Source organism: Leucopleurus acutus (assembly GCF_964270905.1).
Source record: "Leucopleurus acutus genome assembly, chromosome: 10".
NCBI classification, from domain to species: Eukaryota; Metazoa; Chordata; class Mammalia; order Artiodactyla; family Delphinidae; genus Leucopleurus; species Leucopleurus acutus.
In genome coordinates this window covers 49,485,303-49,513,214 of record NC_139153.1, presented here as the reverse complement: position 1 = coordinate 49,513,214, position 27,912 = coordinate 49,485,303, and the positions used below count along the sequence as shown (strand labels likewise).

The 27,912-nt window shown below is 46.1% G+C and overlaps 1 protein-coding gene across 1 annotated transcript in view; it reads left to right on the top strand.

The window, feature by feature from the left end:
* The first annotated feature begins 1,218 nt into the window (after positions 1–1,218).
* TRANK1 (tetratricopeptide repeat and ankyrin repeat containing 1) overlaps positions 1,219–27,912 on the top strand; it is an 82,156-nt gene continuing 55,462 nt past the window's right edge. Inside the window, exons 1-6 of the mRNA XM_082848448.1 lie at positions 1,219–1,246; positions 17,947–18,078; positions 20,307–20,357; positions 22,338–22,464; positions 24,253–24,403; positions 27,019–27,137. Coding sequence (XP_082704574.1) covers positions 17,948–18,078; positions 20,307–20,357; positions 22,338–22,464; positions 24,253–24,403; positions 27,019–27,137 — 579 coding nt within the window. The 5' untranslated portion in view covers positions 1,219–1,246; position 17,947. The remainder of the gene's footprint in view (positions 1,247–17,946; positions 18,079–20,306; positions 20,358–22,337; positions 22,465–24,252; positions 24,404–27,018; positions 27,138–27,912) is intronic.

The window sequence follows — 27,912 nt, the reverse complement described above, 5'->3', positions numbered from 1 at the left end:
TTGAACATCAGCATCAGTGCCCCACCTGCACCCCCGTGGCACATTTGTCTGAGCTTCGGTGAGCCTGGTGAGCTGGTGGGACCTCCTGTGTGTCTGTTGGAGACAAGCCACGTCTGAGTTTAGCTATGTCTATGTTTGAAGTTCCGATGACATCTAGATTGAGATGTTTTTATCTTTTAAGCACTGAGTCCTCCGATCAATGGGGTCAGCACTTGGAAAGGGGGCGGGATTGCTAGCCTTAGAAAATGGTGATGACCTTTTGAAGGTGTGGGGGCAGAAAAATGTTCCCGTCTTCTCTTTTATGTTCTTTGGCTGGTTCTAATAATTAAATTGACATAAGAGAGTAACAGGAAAAAACCAAATTTAATTTCCTGCATATGGGAGCCCCATAAAAACATGAGACTCAAAGAAGTGACCAATACAGGAAGCTTTTATACCTTTTAGGCAAAGAAACAATACATTTGTGAAGCATTGACAAAGGGGCTTGGGGTAATAAATTGGTGAAAAAGTAACAAGGTTTGTTTACACAGCTCTCTTGGCCCTAAATTCCCTGTCTCTGGTGACAAGGATGCCTTCTACCCTCCCGGTACCGGGAGGGTGCCTTTCACATGGGAAATTTATTTTCTGCTTCCAGGGGGACAAAGGAGGGTCACAGTGTCCTTTTGGCACTGGCTGTTTGTCAAGTACCTTTAATTCGAAATAATCACTATGCCAGAGGGGCATATTATTGGGTGGCATATTTAGAGGAAACCACGCCATTTTGGGGAAAACTGCACAACAACAGAAAATATAGAGAATTATGTGCTCTACTGAGCAGCTGGATTTACTGTGAAAAATACTCTGGATCACAGCCTTGAACTGGGATGACCTTCGTGTCCACCTGCGGCCTCTGGGGCTGTCTCCTTTGGTCACCCTCGGGCCAGCTCATCCTCTGCCATCAGAGTCCACTGCACCTGGAGGCTCCAAAATTGGTGACTTCCAAGGCTTATTGGCGTCTGGGGTCTGAACTCACTCACTGTCCAGGTACTAAGGGTCCCCGTAATCTGGCCTCAGACTTTCTCTCTAATAGACCCTTGCTTCTCCCGTCAGTATCTCACCTCTTTTTGCTTTTCTGTTTTCCAAGGCAGTTTCTCTCCTCATATACCTGAGGGCTCGTACTGGCCGATGAAAGGTGTAAACACCCAAGACCTAGGCGCTGCTAACGGGGTCAGAACAGAGGCAGTGCCAGGCAGCCCTGTGAGAAAGGGTGAGTGGACCTGCAGACAAGCCCTCCAGAAGGGTTCCCAGATCCTGAATCCTTCCCAGGACGAAGTCTGGGAGGTCAGCTTTGAGCTGTGCCCGGACAGATGGAGGGCACTTCCAGCAGGCAGATTGAGGGGCGCCAGGAGGGAGGGGGGACATTCCTGGTAAAAGGGGCAGCTTCGGGCTTCCCTGGTGGCGCAGTGGTTGGGGGTCCGCCTGCCGATGTAGGGGACACGGGTTCGTGCCCCGGTCTGGGAGGATCCCGCGTGCCGCGGAGCGGCTGGGCCCGTGAGCCATGGCCGCTGGGTCTGCGCGTCCGGAGCCTGTGCTCAGCAACGGGAGAGGCCACGGCAGTGGGAGGCCCGCGTACCGCAAAAAAAAAAAAAAAAAAAGGGGGGGGCAGCTTCTTATGAAGAATAATGGCGAGCACCGGTTCCTTACATACAGACTAGAGGTAATAAGACCTCGAGAGCGTGTTTGGAGGTTCTGACTGGGGAGCGAAGCTCCTTTTAAACCCTGACTGAAACGTGGTCCTCCTCTATGGGGGAAGGGCGTCGTCTTCCACTGGGCATGCGCAGGAGGCCGTGAGGGAGGAGCCGCGGCAGATGTCATTTAAGGGTACAATCTTGCAACTACTAGTTTTGGAGACCTAATGCACAGCCTAGTGATTATAGTCAACAGTATTGTATATAAATCTCAAAGTTGCCAGAAGACTAGATCTTAACTGTTCTCACCACAAAAAAGAAATTATACTTGTGTGTCATAATAGAGGTATTAGCTAATGCTATGGTGGTAATCATATTGAAATAGATAAATATCGGGAATTCCCTGGGGGTCCAATGGTTAGGGCTCCATGCTTTCAGTGCAGACAGAGAGCGTGGGTTTGATCCCTGGTCCGGGAACTAAGGTCCCACAAGCTGTGAGGAGGGGCCAAAACAAAAAGATAAATATCAAATCACAGTGTACACCTTAAACTTACAAAAGGTTATATGTCAGTTACATCTCAATAAATTTTTTTTTTTTTAAAAGAATAGTGGTGGGCTTCACTGGTGGCGCAGTGGTTGAGAGTCCGCCTGTCGATGCAGGGGACACGGGTTCGTGCCCCGGTCCGGGAAGATCCCACATGCCGCGGAGCGGCTGGGCCCGTGAGCCGTGGCCGCTGAGCCTGCGCGTCTGGAGCATGTGCTCCGCAACGGGAGAGGCCACAACAGTGAGAGGCCACAACAGTGAGAGGCCCGCGTACCTCAAAAAAAAAAAAAAAGGAATAGTGGTGAGCAAAAGGCCTTATACGCACCAATATAATAATAATAATAATGACAATAATAATAGTTGACCCTGTGCCAGGCTCTATATTAAGTGTATTTCATATATTTTTATTTAATCCTCATAAAAATATTATAAGCAATCTCCATTGTACAGGTTTATCTGCACCAGAATGTAAGCTTCATGAGGGCAGCAGAGGTTTGGGTCAGTCCTGCTTATTCCCATGTCCCAGCATCCAGCAGAGTGCCTTGCACACAGGAGGTGCTCAATACTTGTTGACTGGCTGAGGAAAGAGGGAGTCCAGTCATGTAGGTGATACTGTCCCTGTTTTGCACTAAGGAAACTGAGGCCCAGGGTTAAGGGAATTGGCTACCTGACACCAGGCCTGGGAGAGGCCCAGTGGAACTGGATCACAGGTTTCTGGACTTTCTCTTCTGTGAGGAGGAGAGAGACACTCCTATCCTCCCCGTGGTGCTGGCTGTGCAAAGGCATGTGCAAAGGCTGTGCAAAGACATGTGACAGGGAGGGAGCCAGATGAATTTGGGTTCATGTGGTTACAACGTGGAGAAGGCTGGAAAGGGAAGTTGAAAGGTGTGTGTGTGTGTGTGTGTGTGTGTGTGTGTGTGTGTGTGTGTGTGTGTGTGTGTGTGTGTGTAACAGCTTTGTATTTTATTTAGAAGGCTGGGAGAGTGGGTGAACCACATCTTTTCAGCCTGGCCCAGGTTCGTAGTTTTTTCAAGGCCAAGTGCAAAGCCCTGTGTTTCAGGAAACTGTCAGCTGGTGTTAGAACTTGGGCTAGACCTCAGGTCCCCCCAGCACTGCTAAGGGATCTCCCTTCGAGGGCGTGCCCTTCAGGGACACCTGTAGTCTCTTATTTATGGGGAGCTCCTGGGCACCTTTGGATCCTTCCCATGCCCCAGTGGATGGTGTGTCAGGCTCTCCGCTGTGTTTGTCTTGCCTTTCAGACTGAGGGGAAAGCAGGTTGCTGTGGTCTTAGGGGTGGGAGGTGGGACAGAGGCCATTAATCTGCATCTAAAGTATTACAGAGGGGCTTGGGGAGGGATGTGGAGGTGAGCGTGACTGGGCTGCTGTTATCCAACTTGAGTTCTCCTCTGGATGAGAAAGCACCGTTGTTCATGGGCTGTCACAGGGGTGGGGTGGGGGTGGGGCTTATGCCCTTGTAGGGGCTGCTCCAACTTCACAACCATCTGTAGCTCCCAGGTGCTCTGAGGGAGAGCGCGAAGCCTAAATGAAGGGATTGTGGCAGTAGTTGGGCATCCTGGATTTAGCACAGATACTGAGTCAAGACTTATGAGCAGCCTGATCTGGCCGATGTGTAACTTCCTCATTTGTCTTGGGGCAGAGTGTGGAATGCCAGCTTTTCAGGGTCGCTTTTTCCCAGGTTTGATTTTAATTTTCAAGGCCACCCTTCCTGTTTCCCCCAGTCCCCCTGACTTCTTGTTCACCTCATCTCTCTGGGGTATTGTGAACACAGATTTTGGTATCAGACTTGGCTTTGTGCCTTGTTTGGAGAAGTCCCTTTTCTTGTTTTTTTTTTTGTCCTTTTTAAAATAAATTTATTTATTTTATTTTTGGCTGCGTTGGGTCTTTGCTGCTGCGCTCGGGCTTTCTCTAGTTGCAGCAAGCGGGGGCTACTCTTCGTTGTGGTGCGTGGGCTTCTCCTTGCGGTGGCTTCTCTTGTTGCAGAGCACGGGCTCTAGGTGCGCGGGCTTCAGTAGTTGTGGCTCACGGGCTCAGTAGTTGTGGTGCGTGGGCCTAGTTGCTCTGCGGCATGTGGGATCGTCCCGGACCAGGGCTTGAACCCGTGTCCCCTGCATTGGCAGGCGGATTCTTAACCACTGCGCCACTAGGGAAGCCCCCCCACCCCTATTCTTTGATTAAACCTGTTTTCTGATCTGTAAAATTGGGATCATAATTATACTTCCCTCACTGGCATTGTCAGGGACATTTGATGAGAAAATGTCCGAGAGGGGCTTAGCATAGGGCCTGGCACATAGTAAGTGCTCCGTGAATGTTACCTGTTATCACACAGCTGCCTGGGACTACTCTCATTCGAACTGAGCAGTGCAAAAAGGCCAATCTGTGACACCCATGGAGGAGAAATTGTGCCCACCCCCAGCCACCAACTGGGAGGGGGGGGCCTCCTTATGGCCTTCCTCTTTGGAGGTCAAGTGATTGAGACTCCACTTCAGAGCCAGGGGTTGAGATGCATCCATCTTGGCCCTTCAGCGATATTTCTTGAGCATCTTCCAGGGACCTGGTGGTTTTAGGTACTTGGAACATCTGCCTTTCAGGGTCCAAACCATCTGCACTCTATCCAAGACTAACATGTGCTGGAAAGCTCTTAGCTCTTCCTTCCTTGAGAATGAATTTCTTTAGTCTGAGTTTACATTCTTCCTCCTATTTATTTATTTATTTATTGGAGTTAAAATACTCCTCTTGTGAAATTGTGGGGACAGCAGATGGTACACCTTTATTTATTTCTTTATAAAGATGGTACACTTAAAAAAAATGTTCTGATTTGGCAAATTAAGGAGTTGGCAACCTTATTTAGATTCCCTTCGATTTCTTTTCTGTGTGTGCAAATGTTACTGTTTGTCAGTTCCAAAAGTCTACCACTGATCTACAGGATTATTCTTTGCTTTTAGCATTTCTGAATCTCTGGGGCTATCATTTCACAGGTGATACGTGGCCCTGTTCGCTGACTGTTGAATTTTCAACAGGTGCTTATAAATTTGGGTAAACGTCTTTCTCCTTTGTTTTCCCCAAATTGCCAACAGCTTTGGCAGTTTTATTTTGGTTGGAGTCATCTGGTTGTTTCTGGTTTGTACTTTGTGTGGTTGGCTTTTATTAAATTTGTGTCCTTCTCTGAGGGAACAATTGACATTTCTTGGCTTTCCCCGGAGATGGCCAGAAGGCCAAACCACCAGTGAAATCGGCTAATTTAAATGAAACCCCCCCAAACCTTTCTTCCTCTCCCATTTCTCCCGCTTAATCTGTTTTTGATAGGTAAAGAAAGCCAGAGAATCATTTATTCAGGCAACAACGCTGAGTCCTCGGTTGCAGAAATAAAACTTAGTAAAACTTAGTTTCTGCCTTAAGGGTTCAGGCTAGTGGGGAAAGGCAGAAAAACAGTGTCTAGCATGGAGCTTTTGAGACCTAGCACAAGGCCTGCAATATCGAGGTTATGGGGGAAATACATGTTGAAAGAATAATTAGATCCTAACTCAGAGCGTTAAGTGGTTATAAAAGCTACACACGGGGCCTGACAGAGGCGTTCGGAGCAGCAGTGGTGACTTCAGCTGGGGTGAGCGTGGCAGCTGACAGGTTTGCAGGGATGTAGAGTGTAGGGGAGAAGGGCCACAGAATCTGGAAGTCCTTTGGAACTTTCATGGAACTTGTGCTTGAGAGGAGGTGGGGGTGGAGGAGGCCTCATTCATGATCCTGGAGGCTTTTTTAACCTGCGCACAGCACATGATCTGATGGATCTGGGGACTGTCTTGCTGATGGAGATGAAGAGGCTGAGCGGGAGCTGGGTGAGTGTGGAGCAGGGAGCGCTAATTACAAGGCCGATATGGTAGCAATCCAGGCTGATGGGGGCGGTATCTCTGGAGGGTGTGTGTGAACCCAGCTTGGGGACTCCTGTTCCGGGGCCTGCATGCCTCTTTAGGGGAGACAAAGCTGGGGTGCGGTGGGGAAAGTGACTTGCTGTAGGGCACTGTGGGTGTTCATGCTTGGATGCACAAATTGATTTTGGCCCAAGTCTTTGTTACGCAAACTAGGAGTGGCACACAGGATTCATCTGGGGCATGAAAGTGTGGCCACCTAGAATGAATGTTGCCAAAAGGATTCTGAGGCCTCCTCAGGCCCTGCGGGCATGAGTAATGTGACCAGAGGCATCAGGTGGGAGGGGCAGGACCCTGGATAGGGACGCTTGCCTAACGGAAGTCGTAGAGAAGGGTGAAATAGGCAAGCCATTCTCACTTCCTTCCTTTCTAGTGAATGAAAGAAAAAACTCCAATGACTTAGGCCAAAGGTGGAAAGTTCTGGAAGGCTGCGGCTGTCTTCGGCAACCAGGGAAGGTGCAGGGCAGCTGCTGGGCCTCAGAGGCAGGGGAATGTGGACTTGTGGGGCCCCAGAAGGCCCTCCTTCTGCCTCTCCTCTCTCCAGGTATAGGAACTGTCATCTCTCTCCCAGAGTGGTTTCTTCTCTGGGCTGGGGGTAAGGCCACACACACTCCTCTGGAGCCTCCTACCCGAGCGGCCACCACCAGAGGAACTTTTCCCAAAGTTCCAGTCCAAACCTTCCCAGGAGGGGGGACTCTCTGGCGTGGAGGTCTGGCACCCAGAGCCCAGTCGAGGCCCTGGGCCTGCCTCCACACACTTGGGCCCATCCTTTCAAAGGAGCAATCCCAGTAGAGAAAGATTTGGGGCCATTTTCAGATGTTAACACCGCTGATCCCTCCCACCCTTCATTCAAGGCCTTGAATCACAGATTTTCCTCAACTGCTTAACTGGTAATTTCAGGGAACCCCTGTGAAAACCGGCAAATCCTAGGGCTGTGGTTTTGCCCCCCACTCCCCTCAGGGCTGTGTATATATGTTTGTGTGTGTGTATGTATATATATATATATTTTTTTTTTAATTGGAGTATAGTTGATGTACAATGTTGTGTTAGTTTCTGCTGTACAGCAAAGTGAATCAGTTATACATATATATATATCCACTCCTTTTTAGATTATTTTCCCATATAGGTTATTACAGAGTGTTGGGTCGAGTTCCCTGTGCTATACAGTAAGTCCTTATTATCAATACTTATCTATTTTAAGCCAGGACATGGAAGCAACCTAAGTGTCCATCGACAGATGAATGGATAAAGAAGATGTGGCACATATATACAATGGAATATTACTCAGCCATAAAAAGAAATGAAACTGAGTTATTTGTAGTGAGGTGGATAGACCTAGAGACTGTCATACAGAGTGAAGTAAGTCAGAAAGAGAAAAACAAATAGCGTGTGCTAACACATATATATGGAATCTAAAAAAAAAAGAAAAAATGGTTCTGAAGAACCTAGGGGCAGGACAGGAATAAAGACGCAGACGTAGAGAATGGAGTTGAGGACACGTGGAGGGGGAAGGGTAAGCTGAGACGAAGTGAGAGAGTGGCATGGACATATATACACTACCAAATGTAAAATAGATAGCTAGTGGGAAGCAGCTGCATAGCACAGGGAGATCAGCTTGGTGCTTTGTGTCCACTTAGAGGGGTAGGATAGGGAGGATGGGAGGGAGACGCAAGAGGAGATATGGGGATATATGTATTCGTATAGCTGATTCACTTTGTAATACAGCAGAAACTAACACACCATTTTAAAGCAATTACACTCCGATAAAGATGTTAAAAAAATAGTTATCTGTTTTATGTACAGTAGTGTGTGTATGTCAATCTCAATCTTCCAATTTATCCCTTCCCCCCTGGTAACCACAAGATTGTTTTCTACATCTGTAGCTCTATTTCTGTTTTGCAAATAAGTTCATTTGTACTGTTTTTTTAGATTCCACATATAAGCTCTATCATACGATATTTGTCCTTCTCTGTCTGACTTACTTCACTCTGTATGACCCCAGGGCTATGTTTTTAACAAAATATTTTCTCTTTGCTGGGTAAACAAAGCAAAGGTTCTGTAAATGTTGCAGGGATCACCACAGCCTGTACTGCTAACCTGAACCTTCCTGAACTGGGGGCAAGACCAGGTTCTGGTCCTGGCTTTCCTGCCCACTCACAGGCGGTGTGGCCCAGGGTGCTGGGTGGGGGCAGGAGTCAGCCCAGGTCTCACCCCTGGTGCTCACCACAGTGTGACTGTGGTCAGGCCCCCGAATCTCTGAGCCTGGGGTTCCTTGCTCGGGAAAGTTTAGTCCAGCCATCTCACTTTCTGAAATCCTTTCTCTTTATATAATTCTGGGAATATATTCAGAGAGGTGTTGTATTGTGTTCCTAGGTCTGCAGGAAGTAATTGTGCAATCACAAACTGGGTGACTTGACAGAAAGGTATGCTTTCCTAGTTCAGGAGCATCTTCCCCATTTTTTTCAGATCTGCTCCTCAAAGATCACCACTCTTATTCATTTCTTTTTTTTTTTTTTTTTTTTTTTTTTTGCGGTACGCGGGCCTCTCACTGTTGTGGCCTCTCCCGTTGCGGAGCACAGGCTCCGGACGCTCAGGCTCAGCAGCCATGGCTCACGGGCCCAGCCGCTCCGCGGCATGTGGGATCTTCCCAGACCGGGGCACGAACCCGTGTCCCCTGCATCGGCAGGCGGACTCTCAACCGCTGTGCCACCAGGGAAGCCCAGCCTTATATTTTTAACAACTATAGTGTTCTCTACTGAGCTGTACATTCTTTATGTAAACGTCTCCACTTGTTGGACTTTTGGATTTGTATCCTTTTTGCTTTGACAAAGAATGAGGCAATTAACATCCTCATGTATTTGAACGAAGTAGGTCTGTAGAATAAATTCCGAGTGGCTGTGTGAGAAGTTTGTGCATTTCTGAGGACAGATGCTGCACCACTTAATCTTGCCATTTTAGCTGTATGTGAGAGTGATTCTCCACCCATAATCTTGCTACTTAGGATGTTATTAAACTATTTTCAGGGCTTTTTGATGTACAGAAGTTTTAAATTTTTAATGAATTCATGGCTATCACTGTATGGTTTCCGTTTTTGGTATCATTAGAATGGCCTTCTCAAATGTGAAGATTACATACAATTTTTTTCATTGCATTAAAACCTTTTCGAATTTATGTAATTCAAGAATCAAAAAATACAAAAAGGTTACAATGAAAAGGCGGGATTAGGTCTCTCCGCTCCTTCCTCCATCCCATACCCCAATAAAGGTAAATAATTTTATTTCTGGTGCATCCTTCCAGAATTTCTTTATGCATATATAAGCAATTGCAAATATATATTCTTATTCAGCCCTCCCCTCTGTCTTTTAAAAATTTTGCACAAAATGGAACGTAATGTACACAGTTCTAAATTTGCTTTGTGCAAATATATTTTGCAGATTATCCCAGATCAGTAAATACAAAGCATCTTCTTTGTTTTTTTTTCTTTCTTTCTTTTTAAAAACTTGTGTAATACTTCACTGTGGGGGGGGGCTACGCTATAATTTATTAAACCAGTCCTCTGTTGATGGGCATTCAAGCTGGTCCCAGTCTTTTATTATTGTAAACAATTTGACAGTGAATAACGTTGTACATCTACCATTTCCTGTGTGTGCAATCGGTCTGTAACATTGATTCCCAGAAGTGGAACTGCTGGGTCGAAGGTCCTATGTATGTGGCACTTGATTAGATCTGACCAAGTTTCTTCCTGGAGCAGTTGAAGATAATCTAAAATTTGTAGCTATGGTTTCTTTCTCTCAATGCTTTTTTTAAAAAGCATTGGTATAAAAAAAATGAGATATTTGCAGCTAATAAAAGGCACAGATTTTAAGGGTACTGTTCAATGAGTTTTAACCAATGTATATACCTGTGTGACCACCATCCCAATCACAGTAGAGAACATTTCCATCCCCCAGAAAGGGCACTCACACCCCCTTTCCAGTCAGTCATCCTCCCTCCTTCCCTAGGCAACCACTCTTCTGCTTTCTTAGATATGCCAGTTCTAGAGCATCAGCCAAATGGAATCACACAGTATATAGTCTTCTGAGTCTGGCTTCTCTTGCTTAACATAATGTTTTTGAGGTTCTTTACGTTGCTGTGTGTGCCAGCAGTTTCTTTTTATTGCCGTGGTGTCTTTTATTTTTTAACCTTTTTTTAAACACTTTAAAAATTTTTATTTATTTTATTCATTTATATTTGGCTGCGTTGGGTCTTCGTTACCGCGTGAGGGCTTTCTCTAGTTGTGGTGAGTGGGGGCTACTCTTGGTTGCAGTGCGTGGGCTTCTCATTGCGGTGGCTTCTCTTGTTGTGGAGCACAGGCTGTAGGCACGCGGGCTTCAGTAGTTGTGGCACACGGGCTCAGTAGTTGTGGCTCATGGGCTCTAGAGCGCAGGCTCAGTAGTTGTGGCGCACGGGCTTAGTTGCTCCGCAGCATGTGGATCTTCCCGGACCGGGGCTCGAACCCATGTCCCCTGCATTGGCAGGCGGATTCTTAACCACTGCACCACTAGGGAAGCCCCTGCCATGGTGTCTTTTTAACACTAGCAATTTTTTCATTGACTTAAACAAATTTTGGTATATGATGTGTTAGTTTTTTACAGCTGCCATATTAAATGTCCACGAACAGTGGCTGAAAATCATGCAGATTAATTACCTCACAGTCTGTAGGTGAGACATCCGGGTTTGCGCAGCAGGTTTTACAAAGCTGAAATCAAGGTATTGGCTGGCCGGGCTCTTACAGGGAGGGTCTGCCAAGAATCCTCTTCTTCTTTTTTTTTTTTAATATTTATTTATTTAGTTATTTGGTTGCACCGGGTCTTAGTTGTGGCAGGTGGGCTCCTTAGTTGCAGCATGTGGGCTCCTTAGTGTCAGCACATGGGCTCCTTAGTTGCAGCTTGCTGGCTCCTTAGTTGTGGCAGGCAGGCTCCTTAGTTGTTGCTCACCGGCTCCTTAGTTGTAGCACATGGGCTCCTTAGTTGCCGCAGGCGGGCTCCTTAGTTAAGGCTCCAGGGCTCCTTAGTTGTGGCATACATGTGGGATTTAGTTCCCTGACCAGGGATCAAACCCGGGCCCTTGCATTGGGAGTGCAGAGTCTTATCCACTGTACCACCAGGGAAGTCCCCAAGAATCCTCTTCTAAGCTCAGTCGTGTTGTAGGCAGCATCCAGTTCCTTGCAGCTGTAGGACCAAGGTTCCTGTTTCCTGTCACCCAGGAGCCTCTCTCTGTTTCCAAGGCCACCTGCATTCCTCCCCACGATGCCTCCCTCCATCTTCGAGGCACGAAGTGATGGGGCTAATCTTTCTTGGTTTTCACATCTGCTGCTGCATCTCTCTTGCCTTCCTCTTCCCCAGCATCTTTCTGACTCCAGCCAGAGAAGGTTTCCTGCTTTAGAGGATTCATGTAATTAGATTGGGCTCACCCAATCCAGGATAATAGCCTTGTTTTACAGTCTGTAATCTTGATTACATCTACAAAGGCCCTTTTGCCACACAATGCATTGACAGGTTCTGGAGATTGGGGCATGGGCATCCTTGGGGGAGGGTGTGTGTGTGTGTGTGTGTGTGTGTGTGTGTGTGTCTATTATTCAGCCTATCAAATAGTATGCATTAGAAATTTGACTTCTTTTCCAGATATTTCACCAGTTGTGTCAATGGATTCATTCTTTCCCTATTTTAAAAGCTACCTTTTTCACACATGGAATTCTTTTATAGTGTATGTTTATTTCTGGACGTTCTGTTTTGTTCCACCGATCTGCTTGCTTTCACGTTAGTATCAAACTTTAAAAATTAGTTAAGTTTTATGAATACATTTTAAAATGTTAGAGAAGGTTTTTCTCTTGATACTTTTCTTTTTGTTAAGAATATCTTGGCTATGCTGTCTTGTGTATTCTGAGATGAATTTGAGAATTCTTGCATTAATTTCTTTAAATATCCTGTTTTTTAATTGGAATTTTGTTGAAAATACATTAATTTAGAGAGGATTTGATATTTTATAATAGTGAATTTCTCCAGACAGAATAATGTTGAGTATTAAAAGTTAAAATTCAAGACTGTTTATTGTTGTGTTTTATTTGGCAATACGCAGGCCTCTCACTGTTGTGGCCTCTCCCATTGCGAAGCACAGGCTCCGGACGCGCAGGCTCAGTGGCCATGGCTCACGGACCCAGCCGCTCTGCAGCATGTGGGATCTTCCCGGACCGGGGCACGAACCCATGTCCCCTGCATCGGCAGGCGGACTCTCAACCACTGCGCCACCAGGGAAACCCAAGACTGTTTTTTTGAGTAAAGTTTTATTTGTTTTTTTCCATATCAGTTTTGCAATTTTAAGAGTGCTAGTGGCTATTTTATAAGGAGATTTTTTTTAAGTTTCTTTGAGAATTTTATGTGTAATATATACTTACATTTCTTTAGTTAAAAGTTTTCTTATTACTCTTTTTTCTTTGAAAATCTGTGTCTGTTCCCTCAGGTTGGACAGATAACAAGGTTCTTGTTTCTGCTTATTTGGGTTTTTTGTTGTTGTTGTTCTGTGTTAATTTAAGCCTGTAAACATCAAATTGTAAAGCAGTGTAAATATAACTGACTTCCCAGGAGTCCTGCTTCTGCTTTTCTGCACATAGTGACATGTTCCATTTGTAATCGAGAATTGAACAAAAAACATGCTTTGAAGTACTGGTTAGTTGCAGGACAGGAATGAGTCAGGCTGAGGTGAATCGAGTCAATATGAATATCAGGGGAAACAGGACTTTCAGTTGGCTGTATTGACAGGTCTGAACAGTAGAGATCAGGCTTGAATAGTGGACTAAAACTATTCTGTCCCCCTCAGACAGAAACCAAGCTGCTTCATGAAATCATGTCAGAACCCTGTCTTCTTTATGTTTGCTTCGCAAGGTCAATAACAGCTTAATTGACTCGTACCTTGCTTTTGCACATCTTTGCTCTGTTTAAGGGAATAAGTAGGATGGAAACTTAAGGTTGTGTATTTATGGGGAAGCTATGGAACAGTGAGCTAGTTTCTAGTTGTACTACTGCGGCCACTAAACGGAGGATATATGGCAACCTGTGACCCCACGTTCTATGCCGAAATGTGGTGCAGAAGTAATTCCATGAGAACTTAGCTCCTGATAGCAGATATTATTCATCCCAATGTGTTAGATGTTGTGTGGGATAGAAAGACAGCACGGTGCTCAGAGGTGGGAATAAGATAGTGCAAGGAGCGTGGAAATTGCACCCCTTCCCCCAAGAGAAAAAGAAAGAAAAACAAAGAAAACAAATTGGAGTCCCCAGAATGAGTTCTGACTTTCGATATTTATCCCGGACTGTCTGTACCCACCTTCCTGTGGGGAGCAGGAGGGAGTCGGTTTTAAGAATTGCTGTCTCTGGCCTCAGTCTGGAATTGTCTCTACACCCAGCTTTCCAGAGTTGATCTTGGATCATCCACTAATTTGGGGGTGTTTTGAAAGGATTTTAATAAAAAAAGAAACACCACCACCAGAAACCAAAAAAAGTAAACACATTTGCTGTTAGGATGTCAAGTCGTACCCAGATAAGAGATAGGGGAAAAGCGTCTCTCTGCCCCTTTCAGCTGTCCCGAGCCCACCCCAGTTTTCAGTTTTGCTCCTACAAGTCAGTTTTAGAAAACTTCATGTGTATATACACAATGGAACTATAATGGAAAAGAATTGAAAAAAAAGTATAGATATATACATATGTATGTGTAACCCAATCACTTTACTGTACACCTGAAACTAATACAACATTGTAAATCAACTATCCTTCGATAACCAAAACACACACACACACACACACACACAAAACTGTAACAACCTGCATCTGCTCTGTTTCAAACTTGCTTGTTTCAGAACCTCCCCCGTTCGTTTGCATTTTTCTTGCATCTACTTCCTCCATTGTTGCCAGGCAGCCCTGGCCACCTCCCAACAACTGGACCTTGAATCCTCCTAGGGACTTAGTGAAACTGAGCAAAAGACAACTCTACCCTGTGAAACTGCCTTTACGTTCTAATCTTTCAGCTTTAGCCCCGCTGACAAAACTGAAAGTGCAGGGGTGTGATCGCTCCGTGCCAGCAAGTGTCACACTCTGAGGGGTGTGACTGCCTGCTGACCGTTTAGCCTCTGCCTTGGCTCTTCAGGGTGGAGTCGAGCTCCCAAAGTCAGCCCACCTACCTTTGGATTCCAGCACTACCACTGTCCCTGGGACTATGGCAAGGCGCTTACCTCTCCTTGCCTCAGTTTCCCCATATTGTGTCAAATGGGGACACAGTCAAGCCTACCTCCTGGGGCTTCTTGTAAGAATGAAATGACGTGATGCTGTAAAGCATGTAGCAGATGCTAACTACATATTCGTTCTCAAGGGTATTGGCATTATGGTAAATTATTACCACTTGTATTTAACGGTTTCATCCTATAAATAGACTGCTCACTTGTTAAAAAGAAGACTCAATAGCTGAGCCCTAAGTATTCAAAGGCAGAGATATAAAGCATTCTCCCCTGCAATGAGGATGGAACTGTAAATAAATCCTACTGAGAAACAAAAAACCTTCCCTGTGGTTGGCAATCTCCCTTTCCCCTGTCACGTGATTGCACCAAGAAAAAATAGAGATGTAAGTGGATGAATACATTTGATGTCTACTCACATAACGTTAAGAGCTCACTCTTGGTTTCTAGAGGAGTATGAAAAAAATTTCTGACGTGAATAATTTTTATTGTATTTGTAAATACAGTGGAAAGGTTTTGTATTTGAATTCTTCAATTAAGCCCTTAAAGAGTCTCATTTTAATAACATTTATGGTCTGATTATGAAGGTGGAACATTCTTGGGCAATTGGAAATTCAAAAGGCACGAGGGGGAAGATTAAAACCCTGCCTAATCCCTGTGGTGTGGCTGTTAACATTCTGGCGTGTTTTCAATACTTAGATGTGTTTAAAATTTAATTTGGGATTATACGCCTTTTTATGTAGCCCATATCTTTCATTTACTAACATAGCCTATCATTAAGTGTTCTTTTACAACATGACTTTAAAAATAACTGTGTGGGGCTTCCCTGGTGGCGCAGTGCTTGAGAGTCCGCCTGCCGATGCAGGGGACACGGGTTCGTGCCCCGGTCCGGGAAGATCCCACGTGCCGCGGAGCGGCTGGGCCCGTGAGCCATGGCCGCTGAGCCTGCGCGTCCGGAGCCTGTGCTCCGCAATGGGAGAGGCCACAGCAGTGAGAGGCCCGCGTACCACAAAAAAACAACAACAACTGTGTGCTGTTCTGCCATATGGATATTGTACAACTAATTCAAATCCGTTATACACTATGAAATATTTAGGGTTATTTCTGGTTTTTCACTGTGGCAAACATCCATGAGGCTAAAAATATATCAGCGATGTAGTGTATTTACCCTGTAAAAAGGATATGACTGGGGCTTCCCTGGTGGCACAGTGGTTGAGAGTCCGCCTGTCGATGCAGGGTACACGGGTTCGTGCCCCGGTCCGGGAAGATCCCACATGCCGCAGAGCGGCTGGGTCCGTGAGCCATGGCCGCTGAGCCTGCATATCCAGAGCCTGTGCTCCGCAACGGGAGAGGCCACAACAGTGAGAGGCCCGCGTACCACAAAAAAAAAAAAAAAAAAAAAGGATATGACTGCTCCCGCCACTTGGGGTCATTCTTTTAAGTATTTCCCAGTGATACCTTGCCATTTTAATTCTTCATTTCTTTTCTTACTAGTGACGGTGGACCTGGGTATCCACTCTCCATGTATTTAGCAATTACTTGTATTCGTTTGTGAATTTTCTGTTTAGGGCCTTACACGTTTTGGTCAGGGTTGTTGGTCCTTTCTTGCAGTGAAAAGGTATTTATCAAAGAGGGGTATCGGGAATTCCCTGGCTGTCCAGTGGTTAAGACTCAGCGCCTTCACTACCATGGGCCTGGGTTCAATCCCTGGTCAGGGAACTAAGATCCCGCAAGCTGAGTGGTGTGGCCAAAAAAAAGGGGTGGGGTATTAACCCTTTGTCAGTTGTTACAGCCATTTCCTTTTTCTAGCTGTCCAAAACTGGCCAGTTTAAGATTATTCATTGGACACACTGGCCTGCGATATTTGAAAGAGAAACATGTTTTTATTCTCTATTCAATCAATTCTTTAAATTTTTTTCATGTTCTACTCTGTCATCTCTGTATAACTGTGAGCCATAAAATTGAGAGATTATCTAATGCAAAGTCTAGGTGGAATTTCGTATTCTGACTTGTTTAGCAATCACATGCCTCATTCTGGTACAGCTCTGCCTGAGGAACGCAGGAATGCAGTTCAAAAGCCCAATAAGCTCATATGGGTTTAAAATAAGCCACCACTTCTATCTGCTTGAGTCTGCTTCCCCAGCCCCAAAACCCCTGGACAAGATTTGAAATAAGAACAATAAGAATTATTCACTATCCAAGAATTGTGCTGGTGGAGAAGGCCTTTGGTAATCGTATGACCCCACAGGTACAGGGCCTATGCAGCCACCTGAAGTATCCTCATTTTTAAGACCCTCCCCACTGCCTTGCCTTTGCTGCTGCCATCTTGGGAGGAGAAAATTCTAAGGGGCATCTCTTCTGCCCCTACTTTTTTTTGGGCCACAGCACGCAGCATGCAGGATCTTAGTTCCCCCAACAGGGATCGAACCTATGCCCCCTGCAATGGAAGCACATAGTCTTAACCACTGGACTGTAGGAATGAAATGACGTGATGGAAGTCCCTGACCCCCACCTGTTCCCTGCCTCGTTGGCAGCTGCTTCTCAGGGCTCTCCAAGGCCTCTCCTCTCCACTACCTTGGTTCAACAAACACTTGCTGAGGCCCATCAGCTGGGCAGGGCTCCAGGCCCTTCTCTCCAACCACCCAGAGACCACACCAGAGAGAATCAGTAACAGACAGCCTGTCTGAGTCTGGCATTCAAATTTATTACACCACAAATATTTAAGTACCCGTTCTGTGTTAGGCCATAGCATTACAAAATAAATAAAGCAAGAGTCATGAAAGAGGCAGGTGCTTCCTGGGGGATGCAGACAGGTAAGCAGGCAGTGGCAGTCTCAGAGACAAATACTCTGAGGCTTATTTTACTAGTGTTTTTAGGAAGAGAGGAGGGTGGGAGAGGCAGTGGTGGTGGCCCCGTGTCCTAGCCCCTTGAGGCCTTTAGGACTGTACCTCCCCTCCCCTTTCCCTCCTTCTAAGAGAGTGGAAGGACTGTCAGCTCCTTGTATGAGTAGGTGATGCAGGACAGGGTCAAGGGCAGAAACTTGGAATTGGAGTCAGAATCGGGGAACGCCGTTAGAAGATCCTTAGGCAAGTGACTTGAACCCCTTTGAGCCTCAGTTTCCTCATCTGAACAGTGAGGACAGAGCCTCCTTCTGGGCTGCTGTGATGGGTAAATCAGAGAGTAATACTAGTGGCGGTTATGGGAAGAGCTGCCACTACCTACCAGCTTTATGTCGGCTTGTGCATGGAAGCAGCCTCTTTGCTCAGAGCCTAGCTGGTCATTAACACAGAATAAATGGAATCATTCTGGCTGCTGCTCCTGAGGTCAGAAGAGAACTGAGGAAGAAACCATCTCATCAGAGCAGACACCCAGTCTGGTTCCCGGGTGGTGAGGGGTGTGGTCAGGGTGTAACCTAGGCCGGTGGGAGGGGCCAGGATGAACCACCTGCCTCTCCAGACTCAGCGATGCAGATATAGAGGGGAAGGAGACCTGTTCAGGCGGGCAGCCAGCCTTTCCTCCGTCTCCTCACAGGATGGACCCCACAGCTTACGCTGAGCAGTTGAAAGAATTTGGCAACCAGGTTTTTAAGAATGGAAACTTCTCTTTGGCCATCAGAAAGTACGATGAAGCCATCCAGATTCTCCGGCACTTATACCAGTGGGGGTAAGTGTTTGGATTTTCTCCCTGCCTTTTGTTTGTAATTTTTTTAAGTAAAGGGGGACTCACTCTCTTGCTTTTGTTTTCTTCTCATTTGTTGCCACACCACCTAGTTTCTGTTTCCTTTCTCCTCCCACTTTCTGTTTCTCTTCTCTGCAGTGTTAGCGCAGAGACTAGAGGAATTCAGGAAACGGAAAGTGAAACATAGGGGACTGTTGATAAACATTACAAACTTCCCCTTCTTTCTGGTTCCTGGGATGACTGAAGCCCCCAAGCCCCTCACTTGTCGTTCATTTCATCTTGTTTATCCATTCCATCAACCCCCTGGCCACAGGGCACACCACCAGGAACTAAGCCTCACCTCTTCCCCTGCCCCTTCAACTTCTAGCAGACCTGTTCCCAAACATTTCAGGATCACGACTGCTTACAGGCAGGACCCCAAAGAGCTTTTGTTGATGTAGTTTGTAACTATCAATAAAGCCTGTATTAGAACTCAAAACTGAGAAACATTTAAAATATGTATTTATTCATCTTTTTTAAAATCGCAGTAATAAACCCATGACATTAACATAAGCAGCATTTTTATGAGAAATAACTATTTTTCAAAATGAAAAATTTGGTGAGAAGAGTTTTACATTTTCGCAAGTCTCTTTAATGTCTGTCTCAATGGAAGATGTCTGTCTTCTCACATCTGCTTCTGCATTTAGTCTGTTGTGATACCACACGCCAAGTAGCCTCTGGAAAATTCCCCGTCCACGTGAGAGAATGAATGTGAAAAAGGCACACACTGTCTTGGTATTATTGTATTAGTTTCCTGTTGCTGCTTTAACAAATGACCACCAATCTAGTTGCTTAAAACAATACCTGTTTATTATCTTACACTTCTGGAGATCAGAGGTCTGAAAGGAGTCTTACAAGGCTAAAATTAAGGTGTCACCAGGGCTGGTTCCTTGTGGAGGAGACTCCATTTCCTTGCCTCTTTTACCCTCGAATGGCTGCCTGTATCCTTGGCTTGTGGTCCCTTCCTGCATCCTCAAAGTGCATCATTCCAGTCTCTGCTTCTGTTGTCACATCACCTTCTCCTCTGCTGTGGCCGGCTCTCTCAGTCTCCCTCTTATAAGGACCTTTGTGACTGTATCATAATCCAGGATAATCTCCTCCTCTCAAGATCCTTAAATTAATCCCATCTCCAGAGTTCCTTTTGCCATAAAAGAAAACATTATTTGACATATATACACTAATATGTATTAAATGGATAATTACTAAGAACCTGCTGTATAAAAAAATAAATAAAATTCAAAACAAAAAAACCCGTCATTTGGAAACCATTATTCAGCCAACTACAATTGTGAAGATATTTTGACCTTGGGAACTACTTGAAATAGTAGTTCCCAAGGGAACTACTGTTGTTCCCTCTGGGGGAACTACCCCCCAGAGTTTCCCAGATCATACTCTGGGGACAGCTGTAGTAGAGGAAGCAGAAGTTGGCATTTGTAGGGTGTATGCAGCCTAAACGTGTACCGAGAAGGGGCACTGACTTGAATTCCCGACACGTGGCTCCCACCTCCTCCCTCCTTGGTGTCTACACTCCAGCTGGACTTGAATTGACTGCAGTTGGCCTGAGCCTGTGTAGTTCTGTCATTCTGCCCCCTCAGGTCAGACTGGGCCTAGAGCTCCTCATTCGGGGGAAAACATTGACCTTTCATGAAAAGTTAATGTTGTGTCATGGTTGTGGCCATAAACTGACCACACTGTGAGTACTCAGATCTCAGCACCACCACTTACTAGCTGTGCGACCACTAATGGGACACCTGCCTGCACCCTCACATGTCGCCTGTCATGGGACCTTCCTGACACAGTTCCCCGTGCCCATCACTGCCTTCCTGCTGCTGCCAGCTGACATAGGGGTTTAGGGAATTGTGGTTAACTGAGCAGGTGCTCTCAGGAGAAGGGGACTGAGGGAGAAGCAGGATGGGGCAGGGATGGTGTCTCCGCTGGAGTGAGCTGCAGCCTGATCCCCTGGGGAGCTCTGGGGCCCCTGAGATGTACTGCAGAGCTGTCCCACTTTAGGAAAGGAGGCTGACCTTTTAATTCCCATGTCAATCAGTCACCGGTCATAGGCTGTCTGGCCCCAGGAGTTGTCCTAGGGAGTGGGGCTGGATTAGTCAGCTCAGGCTGCAGTAACAAACTACCACTGACAGGGTGGAATAACAACAGAAATTTATTCCTCACAGTTCTGGAGGCTGGGAAGTCCAAGGTCCAGGTGCCAGCCAATTCAGTCCCTGGTAAGTGCCCCCTTCCTGGTTTGCAGCCAGCCACATTCTCACTACATCCTCACATGGTGGAGAGAGAGAACGGAAACCCTCTGCCATCTCTTATAAGGGCACTAATCCTATCGTGAGGGACCCACTCTCCTGACTTCATCTAAACCTAATCACCTCCCCAAAGGCACCCTTTCCAAATACCATCACTGTGGGGGCTGGGGCCTCAACGTATGAATTTGTGGGGGGAGGGACACAGTCCATAATGGGGGTGTAACTTTCTGGGGAGAGGGCAGCTCCCATTAGGCTGAGGATAAATCTCTGGAGAACGGGGCATCAGGAGACCCTAGCTGCAGCCAACACTCATTCCTGCTGGGGTCGGCTGCACTGGCCAGGTGTCTGGGCAGGACACGTGGTGACTACTACACTGTGACCACGGCTCCATTGTCAGTTACCCTCTGACAGCCCCAGTGCTTCTGTGCTTCTGGGTCCTCATCCTTCACTGAGAGGGAATGATGGGCAGTGAGAGGAGCCGGATACACCAAGCACTGCGGGTAGGGACATAGTAGAGGAGATTTTTGCTTTGCTTTATTTTTGTGGGTATCTATATTAACTAACTTTTCTGTTTGTATTATTTTTACAGTTAAAGTATTCAATTAAAAAAAAGAAGCATAAGCCTTGCTTTTCCACCTTGTGTGTCTTGAATTCAGCAGCACTTGGGCTTCTGTTGACCTGTTATGGTATATTTTGTGTTTTGCTTCTTGCAGCCTGGTTTCAGCACTAACCTTGCAGCTGTGTGACCCCCTAGACCCAGGCAGGAGGGGCCCTGCCCTGCCAGGCTTTACAGGCCTGCTTTGGCCGTCCTCCAGCTGTACCCTCCCCACAGGTGGAGTCTGGGGCCACGGGCTTTACCCAGCCAGAGCCCTTGCCTCCTCTTTCGTCCACACTGTGGGTACCAGGCCCCCCTGGAAGTCCTGTCCATGGACCCTGCTCCTAGGGCCTACACAGGCCTCTTACCCGCAGTCCATTCTTTGGAGCGCTGTCCAAGGTCAGGAGTGTGGACAGAGCTTGGGATTGTGTCTTCTGCAGTGCAGGATGAAGGCTGAGATAGAAAGAGAAGAGGGAGTGGGCAGGGGTGCCAGCTTGGCTCACCCTCCCCTGACAGTGCCTGTGTTCTAAATTTGAAGCTTGCCTTTCAGTTATTATAAAGTAGGCGGCTAAAAGATATTTTATTGAACATTTGTAAGCTTGAGTTATGGCCTTCAAATACTTAGACTAGCACTGTCCAATAGGACTTTCTGTGATGATGAAAATGTTCTATAGCAGAGAATTTGGCTATTGAGTACTTAACAGGTGGCTAATACAACTAAGGTACTGAATTTTAAATTTTATTTAATTTTAATTAATTTTAATTTAAATGGCTACACGTGGCCTGTGGCTACTGTATCAGAAAGAGATTAGCCACATGGTGTGAGGGCCTCCTTTTGCACTCTGGCCCTGGGTTCTGCACGCATTTGGGTGGCCCTGCCTATGTAGTAGAACAGTGTTCATCCTGCATCTTTCGCAGGGCCCGTGGGGACAGTGTGGTCATGTGTTCTGATGAGCTCTGCCTCCGTGCATGTGGGGTGGCTCCCACGGTGTCTGTTCTCTGCGAGGGCTCGGTGGGAACTCCCATCCTCTCCATCTTTTCGCAGCATCTTCTCCAATGGTCTCTAAAGGATAAAAAGACCTGTGGAGATCAGTAGGAGGTAGACCCAAGGTGTTGAGAGCATTTGTCGCGAAAAGTTGGGAACAGGATTTGGGAGTGAGGAAGGGAGATTGGGACATCGCAAACATCCCAGGCTTTCCAGGCTATGAGGGTCAGATGTCATAGGCATCATTGGGACGCTTCCTGCTGAAACTATCACGATGGCAGCAACCAGCACCAGAATGGTGGCCTTCGAGCTTCTGTATTTGCAGGACGAAAGAACTATTTACTGACCACCAGTTGGTCCTTTCTCACAGGGTTCCCGGCAGGGACTTGGCTGTGCTGCTGTGCAACAAATCCAATGCGTTTTACAGCCTCGGGAAATGGAACGAGGCCTCCGTGGCCGCCAAGGAGTGTCTCCAGTGGGATCCAACCTACGTGAAGGTATGGTGACCACCAGATGCTGCGGCTGCTGCCTCTTCCTCTTAATCTGCCTCCTTCCCTTCCTTCTTTTTAAAATGGAAATGCTAGGAGTGCTTCTCATTCAACTTTCTCTGCACTTAAGACAGATGTGCACAGAGCACGCGTGCTGTATCTGGAGAAGAGCAAGAAGTTTGGTGGCCAAGTGTTGAAAGGCATTTGCAGGGGAGAGTGGAGCCAGGCCTTTTGGCAGATGGAGTCCAGTGGAGATCCTGGTGGAGCTCATTTTCTTCTGATGTAGTTGCACCAAAATTCATAGTCTGTTCATGTTCTTTGCAGTTTGCAAGTTTCACTGTCTTCTTTGTGGCCATAATAATTCTCCGGGAGAGGGGATTTATGGCAATCTATATTTCTTGGAGTTTTCTGCTTCTAATCAGAGAAGGGAGGCTCCAGGAAGGCTCCTTTCTTTCTTTCTTTCTTTCTTTCTTCCTTCCTTCTCTTTCTCTCTCTCTCTTTCTCTCTCTCTCTCTCCCTCCCTCCTTTCCTTTCCTTCCTCCCTTCCTCCCTTCCTTCCTTCCTTCCTTCCTTCCTTCCTTCCTTATTTGGTTGTGCTGGGTCTTTAGTTGCAGCAGGCAGGCTCCTTAGTTGCAGCACATGGGCTCCTTAGTTGTGGCATGCAAACTCTTAGTTTTGGCATGCATGTGGGATCTAGTTACCTAACCAGGGAATGAGCCCCGGCCCCCTGCATTGGGAGTGTGGAGTCTTAACCACTGTGCCACCAGGGAAGTCCCAGGAAGGCTTCTTTCTGCATCTGTTGAATCTCAGAGGCCTTCAGCTCAAAAGAATCCTTATGCCAAAGTGTCACATTTTGGGGTGATGTATTCTGATCCCCTTCACCTCCCTCCAAAATAAAAGGTGAAACTTAGAACTGAGGAAGGTAAAGAAATGGGAAATTCTGTACCATCTTGCTTGGTTGGTGGAGGGAACACCTTTTTTTCTTTCCTTTTTCTAATTGTTATCTACTGTTTTAGACTTTTAAATGACGGTGAAAACAAATCAGTAAATAATCAGGGATTTGGTATTAAGTGGAATTTCAGGTGCTTGCTTTTTTATGAACCCAGTTGGTGAACACCTTGTGTTATCTTAGACAGAAAATTGTTTTGGTACCTCTTGATACTGATTCATTTTGATGGTTAAAGTGAGGAAAGCAGTGCGAATCATTTTGTTCCTTCTCAAGAGTTTGACAGTTTGTATACAGGCAAAACTGACCATTTTTCTTGTATTAATCATTGTAATTTTCCTCCCTCTCCAGAAACCAAAAAATTTTTTGGCCTCTGGTGTATGTTGCCTATAATGTGGGGCTGGGTAAACCTCAGTGCTTGTCATTACCATTGGAAATTGTGTTTACTTTGATTGAAAGGAGCAGGGAACAACTCCTGTGCTGACATGACAATCTCATTCTTCTCCAGAACACGGTATTCGTAGGATTGGTTTCATTCCTCCCTTCTTGGCCAGGCTGCGAGTTGAAGCATGAATACATAAACCACACATGTCATTGGAACCAGGCCTGCTCCCTTCTCTCTGGGTCCTATGTTAGATGCTGTACATGTCATGGACTTGAAAGGGATTATTTTCTTGCCAGTTAAAAAATGGCAGGAACAATGTGGAAATCCTGTATCCAGAGCTTGTTAGAAATCTGTATGTACCTAGAAGTCAGACTCCTGCAGTCTGTTTCCTCACAGCCTCAATCTTGCCTTCAGCAGCAGGTCAGAAAAGATGGGTGTGTTAACGGTTTGCTTTTCTTCGTTGCAGGGATACTACCGAGCTGGTTATTCCTTGCTGCGGTTGCACCAGCCTTATGAAGCTGCTGACATGTTTTTCAAGGGTCTGAGACTCGTGCAAAGCAGCCAGGACCAGACCCAGGTTGCTGATTTCTTGGTGGGAGTCTTCACCACGATGGGCAGTAAGTCAGGACTGGGGGAGGCCCACCCTCTTTCTTTCTTTTAAAGTGCTTGTGATTTCTTTGAAAGCCTCCTGGGGACTCAGGTTTCTGGGGAGATAATTACAGGGTGTTTTTCTTTGTGGCTCATTTATGTAGCTTGAATGAAACTGGTTTTTACACTAGAAAGCACATGGGAAGCTTTGTTGGCTGGGGCCTTTGTGAAAACAACTGGGTCTTTTTGCACAAATCACTTAAAGCTGTCCCAATTTTCCGGTTTTGTTTCAGACTTCTTAAGTTTTCTGTGTTGCTAGCCATAGGGATTTCCCTGCTTATACTACGTGTTTTACGTGATTTTTGCATGTATCTCTCCAGTGTGTCGAGAAAATGTTCCTGTTTGCTATAAAACCAATCTGAAAAGGCTGAGGGAGGGGCCTGTGGAAGCTGACAGTCTACGAGGGACACACCAGGTTGGGCGGGGGGGTGGCGGTTTGCATCACTTATTGGGTTATTAGTCTGAAGACCTGGCCTGTGAGATGGCTTTGTCCGTGGCCTGGAATTGGCAAAAATAGACAATTCTGAAACACAATGTAATATGCTCCCTGCCAGGGACAAAGGAGCTCTTTCCCTGGTTATCACAGCGCAGTCTAAAGTTCTGCCAGTGGTCAGGCTGTTGTTTTCAAATACTGTGTTTGGTCAAATTTAAGATTGCACTAATTTAAGATGCGCCACTAATTTATGTTCTGCCGTTGAGACAGCATCAATAGCAGCACATGCCCCGATTCTACAGATGGTAGAATGTGAACAATGACACATGTTAGAATTGCTGGAAAATGCTCTCAGCTTCAGAAATGGGGAAATTACTGCTGACGATAGATTCAACTGATATAGATCCAGCTCTTCCCATTGCAGTTGTGGGAAAGCAACTTTTGTGCTCTGTGGATGGGATCCTACAGATTTTGGGAAGTTCGGCACAGAGAAGGGGAGAGAGCAGTGTCAGGCAGTGGGTGGGAAGGGGTTAGAGGTGGGCTCAGCTGTGTCTCCTGGCAGAGAAATAGGTGTCCAGACAGGTGCTAATGGGTCGCAGCTTTCCCGTCAGCCTTTTGCCGACAGTGACTAAAGCCTGCTTCCCTTTCCTCTGAACCTGATGGCTTGACCCATTCCCTACACTTCCTCATTGTTCTCTGTGTCTTTTAAAAGCCACTGTTCTGTCAGAAGCCAGGCCAGAGTTATGGGAATTCCAGACAACTGTCTCTTGGTGACTGCCCCTCTAAGAAATCTGGATCCTGAGGGGGGCAGTTAACAGGATTTCTTAGGGTAACGCATCCCAGACTTTTCTACCAAAGTATACCTGTTTGGAGGATGAATGTTATGCCCGTGGCCCAATTTCTAAATTTTGAAAAATGTATTTATGAAAATTGTGTATCTTTTTTATACAATATATGTTTTGCTATTTACTCATTTTTGGAAATTGATAATCCTAGAAGAGGTGCCATGTTATTCTGGCCCCTGACCTGTCGCCTTGGATGTTCGCATCCACGAGTTTGCAGGGTCATGAGATGCAAAAGGCCACTAGCTTGAAAGGGTGCAAATTGACCCAAAGAGCTGCTCGACCTGGGTTCCCGTCTTGGTTTTGTCATGAACTAGCTGCACGATAAGCCACGAAGCTTGATCTCATTTCTCATAGTTTCTCACTGTTGGATGAAAATGATATTTGTCACCTTTCTTTCTTTCTTTATTTTTTTTTGCGGTACGCCGGCCTCTCACTGTTGTGGCCTCTCCCGTTGCGGAGCACAGGCTCCGGACGCGCAGGCTCAGCGGCCATGGCTCACGGGCCCAGCCGCTCCGCGGCATGTGGGATCTTCCCGGACCGGGGCACGAACCCACGTCCCCTGCATCGTCAGGCGGACTCTCAACCACTGCGCCACCTGGGAAGCCCCTGTCACCTTTCTTAAAGGAAGTGAGTTTTATAACTTCCCTTAAGCGCCCATTTCCTCCTCCATATATGGAGGTAATACACTGCCTTATTGGTTTGTTTGAGGGATTAGTATAACACCCATCACTGGGCTTGGCAAATAGAGAAGCTAAGTGAGTGTTAGGTCACATTATGCTGCCTTAGGGGACAGTTTCACCCAAACTTAAAATGATTACCACTTCAATTATATAGGATTTTATATACTTTGAGAAGGCCCTTCTTTTTAAATTTAAAGTTTTAAAAATTTTTATACAGTTTTTAAAGGTTGCTTTCCATTTACAGTTATTACAAAATATTGGCTATATTCCCTATGTTGTACAATACTTCCTTGAGTCTATCTTATACCCAGTAGTTTGTACCTCCCACTCCCCCAACTCCTATAGGGCCCCTCCTTTTTTTTTGTTTTTTTGTTTTTTTGTTTTTTTTGGCTGTACTACGCGGCTTGCAGGATCTTAGTTTCCCAACCAGGGATCGAACCCTTGCCCTGTGCAGTGAAAGCATGGAGTCCTAACTCCTGGACCACCAGGGAATTCCCAGTTCTCTTTTCTTTTTGATATCTTAAATTTATCATTTGTCTATGTGTGGTCTTAATTGGAGGACCTTTTCCTAGATGTTCTAGACTTTCTCTAAGTTAAAATTTCTAAATTCTGGAACTTTCTTTCAGGTGACCCTACTGTTTTGCAAAGTTTCTTGCCCTGCTTTGATTATATTTTCACTATTGGATTCTCAACTGAAGTGTGGCAATCTGTAATAGAAAAGTTGGCAAAGAAAGGATTATGGCATGTAAGTGAAAAGAGATCTTGTGGGGAAAGTACATTCTTGCTTAAACGATTTCTTTCTGCTGGCACTGGGGGATTATAATTTAGTACTTGCTTATCTTGATGCCAAAGTAACTTTTAAACTTTAACCTCATTAAAGATGAAGAGTCACTGAGATATATTGGTTCGCCAGTTTCCATTTTTTAAGCTAGGAAAACAGTTTGTGGCAACCTCACTCTTGGCTGTGTCTCCATTGTCATCAAAGAAGTGTAAAGTCCAGATGCTAATGGTGATGTGGAATGAGGGAGATAAACAGTTGCCTATTCATCTTCATAATCCTCTCTATACGGCATTTGCTAGCCAAGGCCTGATAACGTGCCTGTGCTTCTCAGAGGGTTGCTGTATGATTTCAAGGGACTGTTACCCTCAGGAAGCAGCAAGGCTGTAGGACCTGAATCCAGAGCCGGGAATCCATAGGATGGAGGAGCCCAGTGCACTGTGGAAGCTGGGCTTCACTGCCACACAGGTGCTTCCCTGGATCCAAATCCTCCCCAGTCTAGTCTGGGCTAATTCCTTCCTCTCTGAGCCTCATTTCCTCATTTGGAAGTTGCAGGATATAAACCTTTTCCCTCCCGGTTGAGGTGAGGATTAGAAATAATGGACCAAAAGCACCTGATAATAATGTTCTTTGAGGGTTTACAGTGTGCCAGACACTGAGCCAAAGGGGTGTTATAACACCTGGCACCTGTATGCTCAGTGCCCAATGAGTAGTAGCTGTCATTGACGGCAGCCTGTAAGCG